Raw genomic sequence first — 17,198 nt, 5'->3', positions numbered from 1 at the left:
GCAAGATGTATATGTCAGAATGCATAATGTACAAGTTAGAAAGCACGGTGTACAAGTTAGAAAGCACGATGTAACGTAAGAAAGCAAGATGTAATTTTGGCATAAATCACCCTCCATACACGTAACTCTGACATTTTATCAATAGGAAAATAAGGTGACATTACATTATCAATTTCAATTGTAGGTTCTTACCATAGAGCTATGTTGCGGGGATAATATCTATATATACGATCAAGACTATGACCTTTTGCATACGTTGACCTCTGCGTCATCAACTACAACCATAATCTCTACAAGTAACACAGTACACGTGAAAATGGATCTTAACAAACATTGGAAATGTAACGGTGTACTGATTGAGTACAAACAAGGTTTGTTGCAATACTTTTACAATATAACTCTCGAATTTTCTCAAAGATAGTTTGTCGCCATGTTAATATCTTGTCAAGTTGTTTACAAAAGTGATTGAATGTAATAGTAGAATTTATTTACGGTTGTTAAATATTTAATAAAACAATATGATCGGATGTATATATGTTATTAGGTTGTGATGTAACAATGACCGGAAGCGGAAGTCTGTGGTCACCTGGGTATGGCACCACTAATAGTTATCCAGATTTGATGAAATGCCAATGGACCTTGAACGCCCCATCAGATGATCGGAGTATTACTGTAAAATTTGATGATTTTGATTTAGAACAGGCTGACAATATCACGGTATGTTGCAACGTTTTTTTTATTAATTATTTAATTTTTAATTATTTTATGTTAGAAGTTTTTAGTTTCAAATCTGACTATTCACATGAGATTGAATTGAATAATAGTAAGTTCCGGTATTATAAAAATATTTTTACTTTTCTCTGAATTGTTTCATAATAATTGGCATCATTATATTATCAGATATGATTTAAATTTAAAAAAGCAACCCAAATAGATACAAAAAAGAAAAACAGCAGCAACAACAACAACAACGACAACAACTCTACCCCAATAAAAAACACCAAAAAACAACAAAACTTTTATGAACAGTTTAAGTGAACCTCAGTGTGTATGTTTGAACAGTATATCTAATGTTGGAATCGCATTTGTTTTGAGAAAGTCCTTTCATGAAATTGCATTATATCAAGTAGATTGACCAACCTGAGCAGCCAATTACCTCAGATATCTCATTAAAATACTTTTTCTAAAATTCTAAAATATAAATGATAGATTAACTATGTTTATTTTTAGAACAGTATCATGATTTTAATGTCTCAGGGGTCATGGTGCTTCCACATATATATCCTCGGGTCAGAGGTCAACGTCACAACGGCGTAACGCAATGCTTTTGTTATAATCTACATAGATTTCTATTATTTCTATAAAGTACATAATTGTTTCTCGTGCAGGTAACAGATTCGGATGGAACGGTGACAACGTACAAAGATTCTTCTCTACATAAACAATCTATTACGTCTGAAAGTTATGTTATAGTAACCATGGAGACAAGCTCTAGGAGGAATGGTAGAGGCTTTATGGCCTCGTTTTCACCAGGTATTTTTTATATGAACATATTCACCTTTCTATTTTACATAAACGAGATGTTAAGATATGTTTTAATCAATACACTTCATATTTTGATTCAATTTTGAACGCCACAGTATTAATCATTTTTGTTTTGTTTTTTGATTCGCTACTATTGAAACATGATATTATCTTTAAAGTTCAATGAGACCAAATAACAAGTGCATACTTGCATACTAGTATAAATACAAAACATTAAAGTAAAGTATATAAAGATGAAAGTTTTAAATGATTTCTGTACAATGAATTATAACTTATTACTGAAATTATTAAGGTTGTAGATATTAAATAATTGTGTTGCCATCAAGAACTGGAACATCCGTATTGTGCCATAATTTAGAAAATTGTGGTAACTTTCTAACTATAATTATGATGGTTAATCACGCCAGTCACGTGCCAGGTACGTATATACGTTATTCGTGATGAATGTAGATCAGCGGAATTCGTGGCGATGATTTGAACGATGAAAACCAATGCCTTGAAAACCAATGCCTTGACATTGCGATGACAACTTGTCAGTTTTGTCATCTTTATTGTTTTTTAATTTACGTTTTGAAATTATTAATATCTGATCGAACAGTGCAATCAAGATATTTAGTTTTATGGTAACTTGTTTTTTCTCTTCAAACAGGGTGTCCTGTACTTAATGCAGAGGGGTATTCGTTATCGTCACAATCATTTGACTTTGGTGATCACGTGACCGTGTCATGCGCAGAAGGATATTATTTCGGTGCCGGATACAGCCGAACGATTAATCTGTCATGTATGTCTGGTGGTCACTGGAATATGTCAGATATACCGACGTGTTCTCGTAAGTTATCTAGACTTCATATAAAGTGAGCCTGATTATCGTAATATTTAAGAGTATATTGTTATACTGGACTGTCGGTAAGCGGTAACCGGTAAATGTATGTAAATATCAAAACGAAGTAACTTAATTAAAAGAATTATATATGTAAATGTCATTTATGTAGAGAAATAAGAGCATACGAGTTGATAACTTAATGTAAAGAATGCAATATTAACTTCCATTAAAGAAAAGAAATAAATGTTGTCCAGAACACAGAAAAAGAACCGTCATAGCTTCACGGTGCACTACTGGTCACAATAAAGTTTTTACAACATTGCGGACATTATCAATATATAAATGTATTTGTACCCGCGGATAAGATTGGAACTTCTCCAATTTTCGGAGATACAGAGAATCACTATACAGTCAGGACTCAATATATCGGAATCCATTATACTGACAAATTCAAATAACGACAGTGAATTGGTGGGAACCAAATTTTTTCAACGTTATTATAATCCTTTATAACGGAAAATTCGTATTCCGACTCCGACACAATAAAATTGGAAACCAAACATGTTATTTTCTATACAATTAGTACTCGTTAAACTGACACTTGGTCAGTCAAGGGCGCGTATAAAAAAGACTGCAAGGTGTTAAAACAGGTATTGTAGCTTGGTCAGTTGATTGTTACACCTTATTACAATACCAACGTGTTGTTGTCAGCTGAATTTTGTTACACTTGCCAACTTATGACAACAAACAGCGTGCAATCAATTTTTAAAGGTTTAACTTTTAAAAGTCCTATCATTGTATGTGCTCTTTATTTTCTAAAGTTTTATCATTTTCATAAAAATCTTTAACTATTTAAGTTGTTATTATTTTAATGAAGAAGTTGTATTATGTGTATGATATGTAATGTGTGTAATGAAGTGAACACATATTAAACACAAAAATATTTTTCATTAGATGTTTATAATAGATCTAAAGATACCAGTGAATGAGCATATCATTACATGCTGAATGATGAAATTCAATATACTGACAAATTCGATATACTGACATATCCTTTGGGAACCAACAGTGTCGTTGTAATGAGTCCTGACTGTATTATCATTTTTATATGAAGATTATTGTTATTCATTTAAACAGGAGGACAATGCGGCCGGACACCGCTCATCGACAATGGCTATATTGTATCGTCTAAGGGCGTTCTTGGCGGTGACGTCACGGTGTATGCGTGCAATGCAGGATTTACTCTCCATGGCACCTCCTCGATCAGATGTCTCGCTAACAGCAGCTGGGAGCCGGCTCCAACATGCAGCTGTACGTATATAATTGTTTCAGATATTTGTTCAAAATCTTAAGAATATTGCCAAGTCGCTCCAGTTGAGTTGGCATATGAGTTCTTTTGCAGCTAATTTTGTCACTTAATATTTATATACTGAACCGGTATTTTTAGTTGTATTTTGAATATAAATTATTTTTATTCATCGCATCTTTTTATTTAAGCTACACTTTGCCAGACATTTACAAATGTCGTGGAAGATGTGACAGCAAAAGTGTTGCTAGGTGATGGTTTGAACTATGGCAGTGTTTTGAATCTAACATGCAAAGAACAAGGGCAGTTAATCGGTGCACCAATTGTACAATGTAAAGACGGACTTTGGGACTTTAGTCTTGAGGAAGATCAATCTTACTGTGAACGTTAGTATCGTGCAATATCATCAACAGTACGGTGTCCTGTTTGGAACAGATTAAATGTGTATTATGCACAACGGTTTTCTATTTTTGGTCATTTTTCATAATTAGAATAATAATTCTTGAAAAATGGAATAGGCAAACAGATCTGAATTTTTGCACACAAGCTTTCGGCCTAGTCCTACATAAAATGAAACATCAACCTCGAAAAAAAATCCCAGTCATGTCAAAAAACTTCAGTGGAGTTCCTTAAAGTATTAATATTAAATACATAATACCTAATAAATTTCAATTGTTTTCATATTACTTTCTTTAGATAGGATAAATAAGACTAGCTGATCTATAAACAAGCAAAACAAGAGGACGTTAACTACAACATGAACAAAGCAACGACATCACATAAAAGATAAGACAATGAAAGATGATATATAAAAATATCACAAAATACAAACATAACTTTTCCCCCATTTTTGTCAAAATCCATTTTTGACGTTAAATTTTTAGACATATTTTAATAACATTAATTTAACTTTATATTACTTTTTAATTTACATGACACACTTATTTATATTTGTACAGCCACACCGTGTGAAATACCAATGATCGATAATGCGTTACTATCACCAGAACCCGAGTATTTTCAAGGTCAGGAGCTAAATGTAACATGCATTAAGGGCTATAACTTAGAGGGTGACCAAAGTTTCAGATGTGGTACTGATGACCCTCAGCCAACTTGCTCAAGTGAGTTGTAATATTTGAAAATATAAATAATGTGTATTTTTGTGTAAGACATAGTTTTTATTTCTGTCATAAATATATATGGGTCAATTCCAACGACCGTGTAGTTTATAAAAGCCAGTATCATTTGTTGATAACGAAAACATTAAAATTTGAAACAATATATAGTTCATTCCGTACATTTTGTTACAGTTTAAACCATGGGTGTACAAAGCTGTCAACAAAATCTGAAAACGTGGCATTGAGTCTATGATTGTCTTACTGTAACACTGGTTCACTGACAAGTGAAACTTATTTCCCTTTATACACGGCCATAATACAATTAAATTATACCTCTTACAGTTTAAAACTGATGTTTTATGGTGGAGAAAGTGTATAAGAGGCTTAAAATTGTAATTTGACGCCAGAATAGCTGTTGAAGGATATTTCACGGGTTGCTGGTTTGAGTCTTGGTCAGGCTGCGATTGTATCGTACCTTTTGACACATGCTTTTTATTATATGTTTTTCGATTGAATATAAATCTGTAATTATTGGGCATTAAAATAATTGTCTGATCAGAGAATATTTATCATAGATATATCATAGAAACATTTTTTCTATTATAGTACAAGAGTGCTCATTGAACAGTTTTGGTCACGTGATGGCGGTAGGCAGTAACGCTCCATTTACATATGGCCAGACGGTGAACGTTACGTGTGAATATAGTTACTATCTGGAAAACATTAAAACTTCCCAAATGAAGATCACGTGCCTTAGCACGGGTGAATGGAGTAACACGCCAATTTGTGCAAGTAGGTGGATTAAAATTGCAAATAAATTTACAGCTAGCTTTAGATCATTTTCGGGGTCATCTCGATTGTTTAGAAGGAAGACAACTTTTTTGTACCCTCATTTTAAAGCGGGAAATACTGGCATAGCCCGTCCGTATGTGCGTCCGTCTGCAAAAGCTGTTATCATTCTCAAATCAATATATTGCAATATATTGACCTTAATAAGACGTGGGTTTATAAAACTTGATTAGAGATATAATATATGGCCAGTAAACTTAAGACGGAATAAGCTATGGTTTATTTATCTTTTATGTGGACATAGTCCATTGCCAGTAAATTATCCTAAATGATTTTGATTTTGACCTTGTTACAGGTTAAGGTTACAGTGATACTTCATGTTAATTTTTTGTTGGACACCAACAAAAATGAATTAACCTAAGTTAGTAAAACTAAAGTTAAAGGTCAATGTCACAGTAACATTTTGTGAAAGTTAAATTCTTGTCAAAGGTCAAGGTCAAAGTGACATTTTGTGAAAGTTAAATTTTGGTCGGACCAACTATAATGGATTAACATAAGTTAGTAAAACTTGGTCGAGACAGTTTTCATGGCCAGAAGACGACCACATAGATTTTGAGGTCATAAGGTCATAGTACAAGGTCAGAATGACATTTTTTGAAAAATCCTTGTTCAAAGAGCAACTTGAGAAGGAATATTACGTTTCTACAACGTGGTAGGGATAATGGCGATGACCAGTAAATGACAAATATCCATTCTGAGGTTATTTGGTAAAGGTAACAGTTTCATTCGAAGTGAATTCCTTGTCTACTAAAGAACTTGAGCTGTCTCAGAAATAGGCTTGTAAAAATTATTATATATAACAATATTTTGATATATGTTACAAAAGATATATCACACTTGACTTTGATTTAAAATGCATAAAATTAATATTAATATGTATTGGAAAGTTGATTATGTTTTGAGAATGTCACCATATTCTATTTAGTTCTAACGGTAACCCAGCAAGGTAAATTCTACATAAATTTAACCTTTAAATTGTTGATTGTATAATTCTTAACAAGGATATTTTTCATTTTGGATTTAACAATTAAAATGTTTCATGCATCAATGGTTCGTGTATATTCGGCATTCTTCGGCTATTTCCGTAAATATAAACAACACTATGTCATCTGCAGATAACCATATCATATATTTTTCTCATGATAAAGCAGGTCTCCCATAATTCACTTTTAACTGTAAGCTCATTGAAAGTATGTGTTTTTGAACAGTCTCGTAATATAATGACTTTTGTTGTTTTTCAAGGACAATATGAGTTCCATCAATTATTTTTGATAAACCATTTATATTTTCTAACTGCAACATTTCTACGAAATGCTATTTTTACAGAAATTTCATTTCCGATGTTAAATACTATGTTCTTGGAAGTCTCCGAACTTACAGAACTTTCCGAACCTTTATATCCCCGGAAATTTACAAACTTGATATATTCACGGAAATTTCCGAATTTTAATAAGCTTCAGTGGCTTGGTTAAATTTGTAATTGAATTTGTCTTTGTTTTTGGAGTACTGTTTTCTCAAATGTGATTCATTATCATGTGTTTGAATATCAATAATATAAAATAAATATTCATGAGAGAGAGCAATTGTGTTATAAAATCAACAAAAGAGTGTCACACATAGATACCAGTATGTTTACATAGATAAAAAGAACAAAAAAAAAAGGAAAACACACACACACAAGAAAACAAAAACAACAACAACAACACATAAACAAACACTAGATGGAGGGCGAACAATAGGAGGTAGGGTGCCAAAAGTGCAAAATGACACCACAAAGAAACAACAACAATAACGGCAAGAAATAAGTAAGACACATTACACCTTAAAACAAACCAATCACTAAAACGTATTTAATAAGTAAAACAAATGAAAGAAGTCACTAAGATTCAGTACTCATTGAGACACCGCCTATGAAAGGATCGCAAACGCAGGGACGGGCGGAGCCTGAATGCACGGAACAAATTCTGACTGTAGATGATAAACTTAGCACGACCAAAAGAAACAAAGCAATGTACCTTAGTACAGCATATAACATATAATACAAGGTACAACATACCAAAAGAAAACAAAAGTCTGTGTTGCCAATAAAGGTTATTAAATTTGTTGTGTAACACAATCTGGATGTCTGTCTCTACTTAACAAAAGTGTAATGAATTCATTCATAATGTTAAGAAAGAAAACAATCATAATAAGTAGCAATTCTACCTCAAACAAAAATCCTCGTTTTTATATAGATGTATAGCAAAATATGATAATAATATCTAATTTGTTTTGTATTAGTAAAAGAATTATGTAACTAATTATATGTACAACATATTTATAATTTTCCACATGTAACATTTCCACGAGAACAAGAACTATGTTTCATGTGCAAGAAATGCTTTATTTTTGTTGTTCGTTCTTTAAATCCTTTCATTTGTGGTAACCTGTTATAATTTATAAGCAATTATTCAGTGGCCAACTCCCTAAACTATTTTTTTTACTTCTGTTTCATTTTTTGCAACTTGTACAAATAGTAATTTAGTATTTTGTATTAAAGTCAAAATACTACTTTGTTTACATTTTGTTACTTTCATTACATTTTTTTACATTTAGCGCTTATGTCTTCAGATGAAAATCACATAGCATTCTAAAAAGTGAATTGTTGTATTATTGTTTTCAGATGCTACGTATTTATTTCTATGGCAAATAATCGAATTGAATTGAATTTAAACAAATATTTCTTTTGCAGAGAAGAGTTGTGGAGAAGTATATCAAGTTCCAGGAAGTGTTTATGTACCAAATCAACTTGATAGGACTTTTTGCTACGAACACAACTGTTCGTTCGAGTTTCAATGTCGGGAAAGATATGTTAGAGAAGGAAATAGTAATAAGGGAAACCAACGTGTAACTTGTGGATACGTTTTTGACGGTCTCTGGGACTTCGGCGATCTAAGATGTAGAGGTAGGGGGTAAAAATCAAGCCGCGCCACGAAAAAAACAACATAATGGGTTTGCGACCAGCATGGATCCAGACCAGCCTGCGCATCCGTGCAGTCTGATCAGAATCCATGCTGTTCGCTTGCAGACCCTATAACAAGTAAAAAAACTGATAGCGAACAGTCCGCGCAGTCTGATCAGGATCCATGCTGGTCGAAAACCCATTATGCTGGTTTTGTCATGACGCGGTTCAATTCAGGTTATATTTTGTGTTTTGATGTTAACAGTTATTTCGAATTGTAATTAGCATGAAATAAACTGTTTTGCTATTATATTGTTGTAAAGATTAAGATTAAATCAATGAACTTTGATGTCGAATGAATATAATTCTTAACTTGTATGATTAAATTTCTTAAAGAATAATGTCGTGTTTATGATGGCACCATTGAGAGATATCATAAACTGGACTATGTGTGGAGGTGTCCTTTATTTACAGGTTTAAGAATATTTTGAACGATTATATAGAGAGTAATTAAGGCATGCAGAAAACCATAGGGAATGTATATATTGTTTTATGTTAGTTGACATCGATTTTAACAGGTTAATTTGCCGTTTATTATAATAATCATTCTAAAGGTAACATATTTTATAAAGGCTTACCTGACAACAAATATTAAACGAATGTGTAACACATGCACTGTGTAATGGAGTTAGAATAAAACCTATTGGCTTAAGGGAAAATAACATTACAATTTGGGTTATACTATTACATATACTGAACTTTGATTTTTAAAGGTGGACAATGCCCGGACCCTGGCTACCCTGCAAGCGGATTCTTAATTGGTGATACGTTCCAAGAGGATGCCGTAGTAACATTCGGGTGTAGTAAGTCAGGGTATGAGCCTCTGGACTCCTTGGGTCAAGTTTCGTCGGGCATGACTTGCCGGTACAACGCTACATCCCAGCAGATGGAGTGGGTAGGAGAAATGCCCCAGTGTATAGGTATACGTCTATGATACAAAAATAGTCTAAATTTTGTCTTTAATTTGAGCTGATTTTTTTTATTTCCAATTAGGACTTAAGCATTATTTTTACGTACGTACGCGCCAAGAAATTTGTATTTAGTATATTTGGATATGTGGTGTGATACATCCCCGTTTGTGAGTTTATAATTTCATTTTTTTTTGTATGTGAGAAGTTAGCAGTTAACAGTGAGCTAAGCAAAAAGGCATTACGATTTATATTGGGAAATCAATGATCTGCTGTTATGCTCAGCTGGGTAAGCAATCTAGCAGAGCATTCCAAAATAAAGTGTAGAAATGCTTTGCTCGTATGCCCAGCTGGGTAAACAATCTAGCAGGTCATTACTAAATAAAGTGTAAAAATGCTCTGCTGGTATGCTCAGCTGGCTAGGCAATCTAGCGGGGCGTTCCAAAATAAAGCGTAAAAATGCTCTGCTGGTATGCTCCGCTGGTATGCAATCTAGCAGGGCATTCCTAAATATAGTGTTAAAAATACTCTGCTGTTGTACTCAGCTGGCTAAGCAATCTAGCGGGGCATTCCAAAATATAGTGTAAAAAGCTCTGCTGTTATGCTCAGCTGGCTAAGCAATCTAGCGGGGCATTCCAAAATATAGTGTAAAATGCTCTGCTGTTATGCTCAGCTGGCTAGGCAATCTAGCGGGGCATTTCAAAATATAGTGTAAACATGCTCTGCTGGTATGCTAAGCTGGCTAGGCAATCTAGCAGGGCATTCCTAAATATAGTGTAAAAATGCTTAGCTGTTATGCTTAGCTGGCTAAGCAATCTAGCGGGACATCCCAAAATATAGTGTAAAAATGCTCTGCTGAATGCTCAGCTGGCTAGGCAATCTAGAAGGGCATTCCTAAATATAGTGTTAAAAATGCTCAGCTGGCTAGGCAATCCAGCAGAGCATTCCTAAATATAGTGTAAAAATGCTCTGTTGGCAAGCTCAGCTGGCTAAGCAATATAGCAAAGCGTTCAAAAATATAGTGCGAAAAATGCTCTACAGGTATGCTCAGCTAGCTAAACAATCTAGCAGGGCATTCCTAAATATAGTGTTAAAAATGCTCAGCTGGCTAGGCAATCCAGCAAAGCATTCTGAAAATTAGTGTGAAAATGTTATGCCGGAATGCTGAGCTGTCTAGGCAAACTAGCAGGGCATTCTTAAATAAAGTATAAATTTCGTTGGTCTGCAACTGATTATTTGGCACTCGTAGACTATCTAAAATATTTAATGCCAATGCAGATAATGACATTTTTGACTTCTACGGGACCCTCAAGTGTCTATTTCTTTGGTCTCCGACTGATTCTGGGACGATCGCAGACTTTCAGGAATTTTTGGTGTTAATGCAGATAATGACATTTGTGAATTTTTAGGACCATCCAGAGTCCATTTCGTTGGTCTGCGAATGTTTCTGGAACACTCGCAGACTTTCAGAAATTTTCGGTGCCAATGGAGATAATGACATTTTTACTCCAAAAGGACCCTCTTAAGTCTATTTCGTTGGTCTGCAACTGATTCTGAGTCACTCGCAGACTTTCAGGAATTTTGGTGTCAATGCAGAAAATGATATTTCTGACTTATTGGGACCTTTCTGAATCCATTTTTTTGGTCTGCGACTGATTCTGAGGCACTCACAGACTTTCAGGAATTTTTGATGTCAAGGCAGATAATGACATTTTTTACTTCTAGGGACCATCCAGGGTCCATTTTTTTGGTCTGCGACTTAATCTTGGACAGTCACAGACTTTCAGGAATTGTTGGTGCCAATAGAGATAATTACAATTTATGACATTTTTGACCATCCAGAGTCTATTTCGTTGGTCTGCGACTGATTATTGGGCACTTGCAGACTTTCAGGAATTTTTGGTGCTAATGCAGATAATGACATTTTAGGGTAAAAATGCTCTGCTTATGACTAAGGGGTCAGAAGTCAAAAATATCATTATTTCTATTGGCACCGAAAATTCCTGAAAGTCTGCGAGTGCCTCAGAATTGCCTAGAAGTCGAAAATGTCAATAAAACTTTGGCAACAATAAATCCTGGAACTCAGAATCAGTCTGCCAACTGAGCATTCCACCAGAGCATTTTTACACTATATCTAGTAATGCTCTGCTAGATTGCCTAGCCAGCTGAGCATTCCACCAGAGCATTTTTTCACTATATTAAGGAATGCTCTGCTATAGTGCCTAGCCAGCTGAGCATTCCTGCAGAGCATTTTAACACTTTATTTAGTAATGCCCTGCTAGATTGCCTAGCCAGCTTAGCATTCCAGCAGAGCATTTTTACACTATATTTCGTAATGCTCTGCTAGATTGCCTAGCAGCTTAGCATTCCACCAGAGCATTTTTACACTATATTTAGGAATGCCCTGCTAGATTGCCTAGCCAGCTTAGCATTCCAGCAGAGCATTTTTACGCTATATTTAGTAATGCCCTGCTAGATTGCCTAGCCAGCTTAGCATTCCAGATAAGCATTTGTACACTATATTTAGTAATGCCCTGCTAGATTGCCTATCCAGCTTAGCATTCCAGAATTGCATTTCTACACTATATTTAGTAATGCTCTGCTAGACTGCCTAGCCAGCTTAGCATTCCAGCAGAGCATTTTTACACTATATTTAGTAATGCTCTGCTAGATTGCCTAGCCAGCTTAGCATTCCAGCAGAGCATTTTCTCACTATATTTAGTAATGCCCTGCTAGATTGCCTAGCCAGCTTAGCTAGCCAGCTGAGCATTCCAGCAGAGCATTTTAACACTATATTTAGTAATGTACTGCTAGATTGCCTAGCCAGCTGAGCGTTCCAGCAGAGCATTTTTTCACTAAAGCTAGGAATGCTCTGCTAGATTGCCAAGACAGCTGAGTATTGCGGCAGAGCATTTTAACACTATATTTAGGAATGCCCTGCTAGATGCCCAAAACAGCTGAGCATTACAGCAGATCATTACCTTCCCTATATATATTGAAATGCCTTTTTGCTTAGCTCACTGTTCACTGCTAACTTCTCACATACCATTTTTTTGTATTATACATGATCTAGAAAAAAACAATAATTAATATTCCTGTAAACTATGAGATAAAAACGAATGCAATATTTCTGTTCATAAATCTGTTAAAATAAGAATAATCATATGATCACAATTTTTTTTATCTAGTATATATTTTTATATATTTCTTGAACGATATTTATGTTTAGACACCCAAAGTCCTACTATATATAATTGTGATAACGGAAGAGTAACATACAGAGCCGAAATGCTGACACCTCTAACAGTGTTCGAACCCTATGCCACTGACAACACTGCTGTCAAGGAGTGGGACATATATCCTGAAAACATCGACTTGAAACAACCATTTTCTGAGGCTACTACCATTAACTATGTGGCTAAAGATTTCAATGACAACCAAAGACTGTGTACTGTGGTTGTTGTTATTCCAGGTATAAATATACTTTTATGATACACATAATATTTGTTGCTACCAATAGATGTTATCCGGAACTCCGCAAATGTTGGTTTTTTCCTGCTTATCCCCCGGTGTAAACAAACTTTTACCGTTGCAGTATCGGTCACAATAAATTTGTGAACTTCGAAGCTGTTACTGTAAAAAGTTTGTTCGTACCCCCGATTAGCTGAAAAAAAAAAAACAACAAATATTCTTAAATTCTTAATTCCCGAGTAAGTCTAATACATGTAAGATATTCAAGTACAATTAAATGTTTATTTTATTGTTGAATGGTTTCACCAATGAATATAGATCGTGCTGTTTAAGTTTTTTTATATAAGTTTTCTTGCTACATAATGACATATTTTTCATAACACTGATACGGAACATGTACTGGCTACTTTACAATGATGTATAACGTTGACGTCAGGTAAAACTACTGACGTTTTCCATATTTGAATGAACTTTGAATTCTATTTCGTGTCACTATTTCAAAGTCTTTTTTGTTTTGCTGTGTAGATTCAATGGATTGTAACAACCAACTGTCTACTAGTATAACATTGAATTCGGACAGCACTATCGTTGTTAGAGGCTCGACCTACTTACAACTTAAAAACCCCACTGCCCGCTTGGTCATCGAACCAGAAAGTGTAACAGTTCAAGCAAACGCTTCCACACTGAATACAATACATGCAGTACAGGCGACAACATTTGACGGGTCATCAGATATAATTCTGGATAAATGTACCTTACATTTTAGGTTCGAAGGTAAGTCACTTTTTCACGAACTACAGACTTTTGTTTGAGATCCCATGAACTACAAGCTTGTTTTGTGATGTAAGTTCATCACTTCATGCATAAAAAGTAATCGGTTTACTTTCAGCCGCCATCTTATATGAAAATGGGAAATATGTTTTAATCAGGAAACATTTTTTCAGTATCTAAAATGAAGAATTAAAGTTTGTTGACATTTACCATTAGCAATAGAATATTATGTCAAAGTTGCTGCAAACATATAACAAGTTTTTGAAATTTTGATATAATGTTCTTCAGTTTTATTCTATAACAATGTTTTTCCTCATCACAGGGTGTGCCGTTTTAAGATTCTACTTCAAATTTGTAGATATATGCAATATGTACGTCAGGATGATCAAATGAAATTCGACCTTACAACACATTTTTGCCTTTTCAAGACATATCAAAGCATCGCAGCACATTTTTATTTTCCTATAGTGAGTTAACATTAACTAAAATGCGTTTTTTAAGATCAACATTCGGCTGAAAATAATGAAATATATCATATTTTTTCATGAATAATTGAAGCAAAACTTTGCTTTTATTCCAGCTCCAGTTTGTGCAACTTGGGCGTTTGATATTCCGAATGGTGTAAAGACATGTACAGGTTTGTCTTGTACAGCTTCATGTAATACTGGTTCGTATTTTATGGAGGCGCCAGGCACGAACTCCATAAGTATGACATGTAACAGTCAAGGCTGGAGCCGGGAACCACCCGTCTGTGGTAAATATTTATTCTATATTTTCATGGTTTTCTTTTATTACAATCACACTTTAAGATACTCTCAAGAGAGACTTTTATGTTCGCTTAATGAACCTCTATGTTTATATACTTTATGCATTGGTATTTACAATAAGCTTACAATTTTTGTTGAAATCGTGCAACGTCCATTATTGTAGTTTTGTTGGTGTGCAAGTGTGAAAATTTCCATCATAGTTCCAGCTACCTTCATAGTTTTTTTCGGATTGAATTCTAGTGAAGAGCAAATAATGAATAAATAAATAAATAAATAAATAAAACAAATATAAATAAATAAACAAACAAACAAAAAAAACAATAATAAAATAACAGTTATATAATTAATGAATATATTAATCATTTTATGCTGATGCTATTTTTATAGGAGAACTGACTTGTGTATAAAATTAGCATATTACGTACAAAATACAGTATTGCCATTTAGATTGACAATTTATACTTTACAGCAACTGCGACATCTAGTTACGTGATTTACACGGCCCGTTACGATTTCAAGTATTTTGTACAAGGTGGTGTTTCCGATAAAACAGGTAATGTATAACTAACTCGCTTATGTCTGTCTATTTCTTTTGTTTGTTCTTTTTTTCTTTTATTTATCTGATTTGTTAGAGGAAATGTAGCCCCCGAGTATTAATCAGATTGCCGAGTGTTTTGATGTTCTTTCTCTTTGGTATCATAGTCAAACACGTTCCTTGTTGTCACAATATGAAGCTCCAGAACAAAAGTGAACAATGAACTAGCATCTTAATATGATATTTCTATCGCTTTCCATTTCTCTTCCGTCACAATAAGTAAACCCCAGCAAAAATGAGCCAATCAATGGGCATGCTCTGGAGTGGGGTAACTGTCCATGTATATGTATACGAACGACAGAAAGGTCCCCAAACAACAATAAAGTGCTTTTTGTTTGATATAATTTATCTAATTTAAAGAGTTGATTTAAAATAGAGAAAAAAATAATCCCCAAAGAAAGCCCAACACCGCAAAATTGAAAATGTTGCAGGCTCGGTTTGATGGAGCCAGTTCATGGACTGTAGTGGAAAGTGCAAGTTACCGTCCACGTCCCCTATCACCGGTTTAAGCAGAAGTCAACACATTTAAACATGAAATGGCAAAATTTTGAATTTAGAATTATCCGCAGATGTGTTCATATGGCAGTTATCATGGTGTTAAAAGTCACATTCATTTTTTGACCAACAGACTAAATAAAAGTGTGCCTAATAATTATATGATATATGTAATGTTTAAAAACAAAACAAAACAAAACAAACTTTATCCTAGGAGATTTTGTAAATCCTATGTAGCTGCATAAGTCTTCATGACATAGAAAACACTTTCTATTGCAATAGGTAAAGTCTATGGTCATGAGTTTTTGTTAATTCTCAATAGATATAGTAGTTTTCCAATGTAGAACTTTTGTTCCATTTCAAATATTTCAATACTAACTTGCAGGGGGAATAAGCAAGTTTAATTAAGGTTTTCATTTGTTTATTTATACTTCCAGCTTGCGAGACTTTGCATACTATGGTCATTTTGTAACGATTGCATGCATGAGTTTTTGTTAATTCTCAATAGATATAACAGTTTTCCAATGAAGAACTTTTGTTCCATTTCAAATATTTCAATACTAACTTGCAGGGGGAATAAGCAAGTTTAATTAAGGTTTTCATTTGTTTATTTATACTTTCCAGCTTGCGAGACTTTGTATACTCCGGGGATACAGCAGCGTCTACAAGCGTTCGCTACAACAATGGAGGGGTTATGTAACGCCAATAGTAATAACCCAGTCACCGTGACGCTTCTATCAGAAAAAACTGTTATAACATTCACATTGGCAACATCAAGAGTAAGTTTTAACATTAGAATTGTAGTCACACGAATGTATCTAGTTGTTCTAAATGACAACTTTAAACATTTTTGGTCATTCCAAAAAATGCTGAAATGAAACCGGAAATGTTGATGACAAAAAAATAAACAACAACAAAAACATATCTTAAATATGTCTTGTACTGTCCTTATTTTCAACTAATTAATATAACAATTTGACGGATTTGGACTCAGACATCACCTTGACATACCGTGCATATCCTTTACAAGGACTTCGTTAGTTAATGCAATAGTTCCGGTTCTTTATATTTAATTTGACACTATCTCTAGGGTAACAATTTCTCGCAATACACATTAAGTAAAAGTTCTTCTTTTGATAGGACGATCAAATGGAAGTAAGTCAATTCAACGAATTTTCCTACCTTTCCCTTTTTTCTTCTTTTTTTATTATTTTGTATTTTACTTTTTTAATACAATCAATGAAAACATATGAATGCCTAAGCATAGTGTTGAACATGTTGGTTATGTTGTTAAACAAAAATTTTGCATATTATAATTACAATAAGGTTAAAGGTTATCTAATGGTTAGGGCGTTTGTCTCTTAATTATGACTATTTACTCTGTCATTTTTTCTGTATGGTACGGTACCAGTATGGATTAGTCCATAAAATGAGATGGTGAAAGTGTAATTAAAATAAGTATCATCTACAAGCCTTCTTCCGATGTTAGCTAAAATTGAATAAAAGCAAATCTATTTTTTTCCAAGTATTTTTGGCGCGCACGTTTTCA

General features: G+C 33.9%; 1 protein-coding gene across 1 annotated transcript in view; it reads left to right on the top strand.

Annotated features, from left to right (window-relative positions):
* Nucleotides 1-17,198, top strand: part of LOC132743538 (sushi, von Willebrand factor type A, EGF and pentraxin domain-containing protein 1-like) — a gene marked incomplete at its 3' end in the record, with an annotated part of 52,614 nt that overhangs the window by 20,887 nt on the left and 14,529 nt on the right. Inside the window, exons 12-26 of the mRNA XM_060732068.1 lie at nt 185-371; nt 545-717; nt 1,389-1,533; nt 2,195-2,374; nt 3,506-3,679; nt 3,866-4,060; nt 4,634-4,795; nt 5,399-5,584; nt 8,373-8,585; nt 9,356-9,562; nt 12,780-13,022; nt 13,547-13,795; nt 14,373-14,546; nt 15,029-15,112; nt 16,274-16,428. Of these exons, the coding sequence (XP_060588051.1) occupies nt 185-371; nt 545-717; nt 1,389-1,533; nt 2,195-2,374; nt 3,506-3,679; nt 3,866-4,060; nt 4,634-4,795; nt 5,399-5,584; nt 8,373-8,585; nt 9,356-9,562; nt 12,780-13,022; nt 13,547-13,795; nt 14,373-14,546; nt 15,029-15,112; nt 16,274-16,428 (2,727 nt within the window). The remainder of the gene's footprint in view (nt 1-184; nt 372-544; nt 718-1,388; nt 1,534-2,194; nt 2,375-3,505; nt 3,680-3,865; nt 4,061-4,633; nt 4,796-5,398; nt 5,585-8,372; nt 8,586-9,355; nt 9,563-12,779; nt 13,023-13,546; nt 13,796-14,372; nt 14,547-15,028; nt 15,113-16,273; nt 16,429-17,198) is intronic.

Source organism: Ruditapes philippinarum, unplaced genomic scaffold (assembly GCF_026571515.1).
Source record: "Ruditapes philippinarum isolate M1 unplaced genomic scaffold, ASM2657151v2 ctg3190_1_1_1_1, whole genome shotgun sequence".
Classification (NCBI taxonomy): Eukaryota; Metazoa; Mollusca; class Bivalvia; order Venerida; family Veneridae; genus Ruditapes; species Ruditapes philippinarum.
The sequence above is the reverse complement of the archived record's forward strand: the minus strand, read 5'-3'. Positions and strand labels throughout refer to the sequence as shown.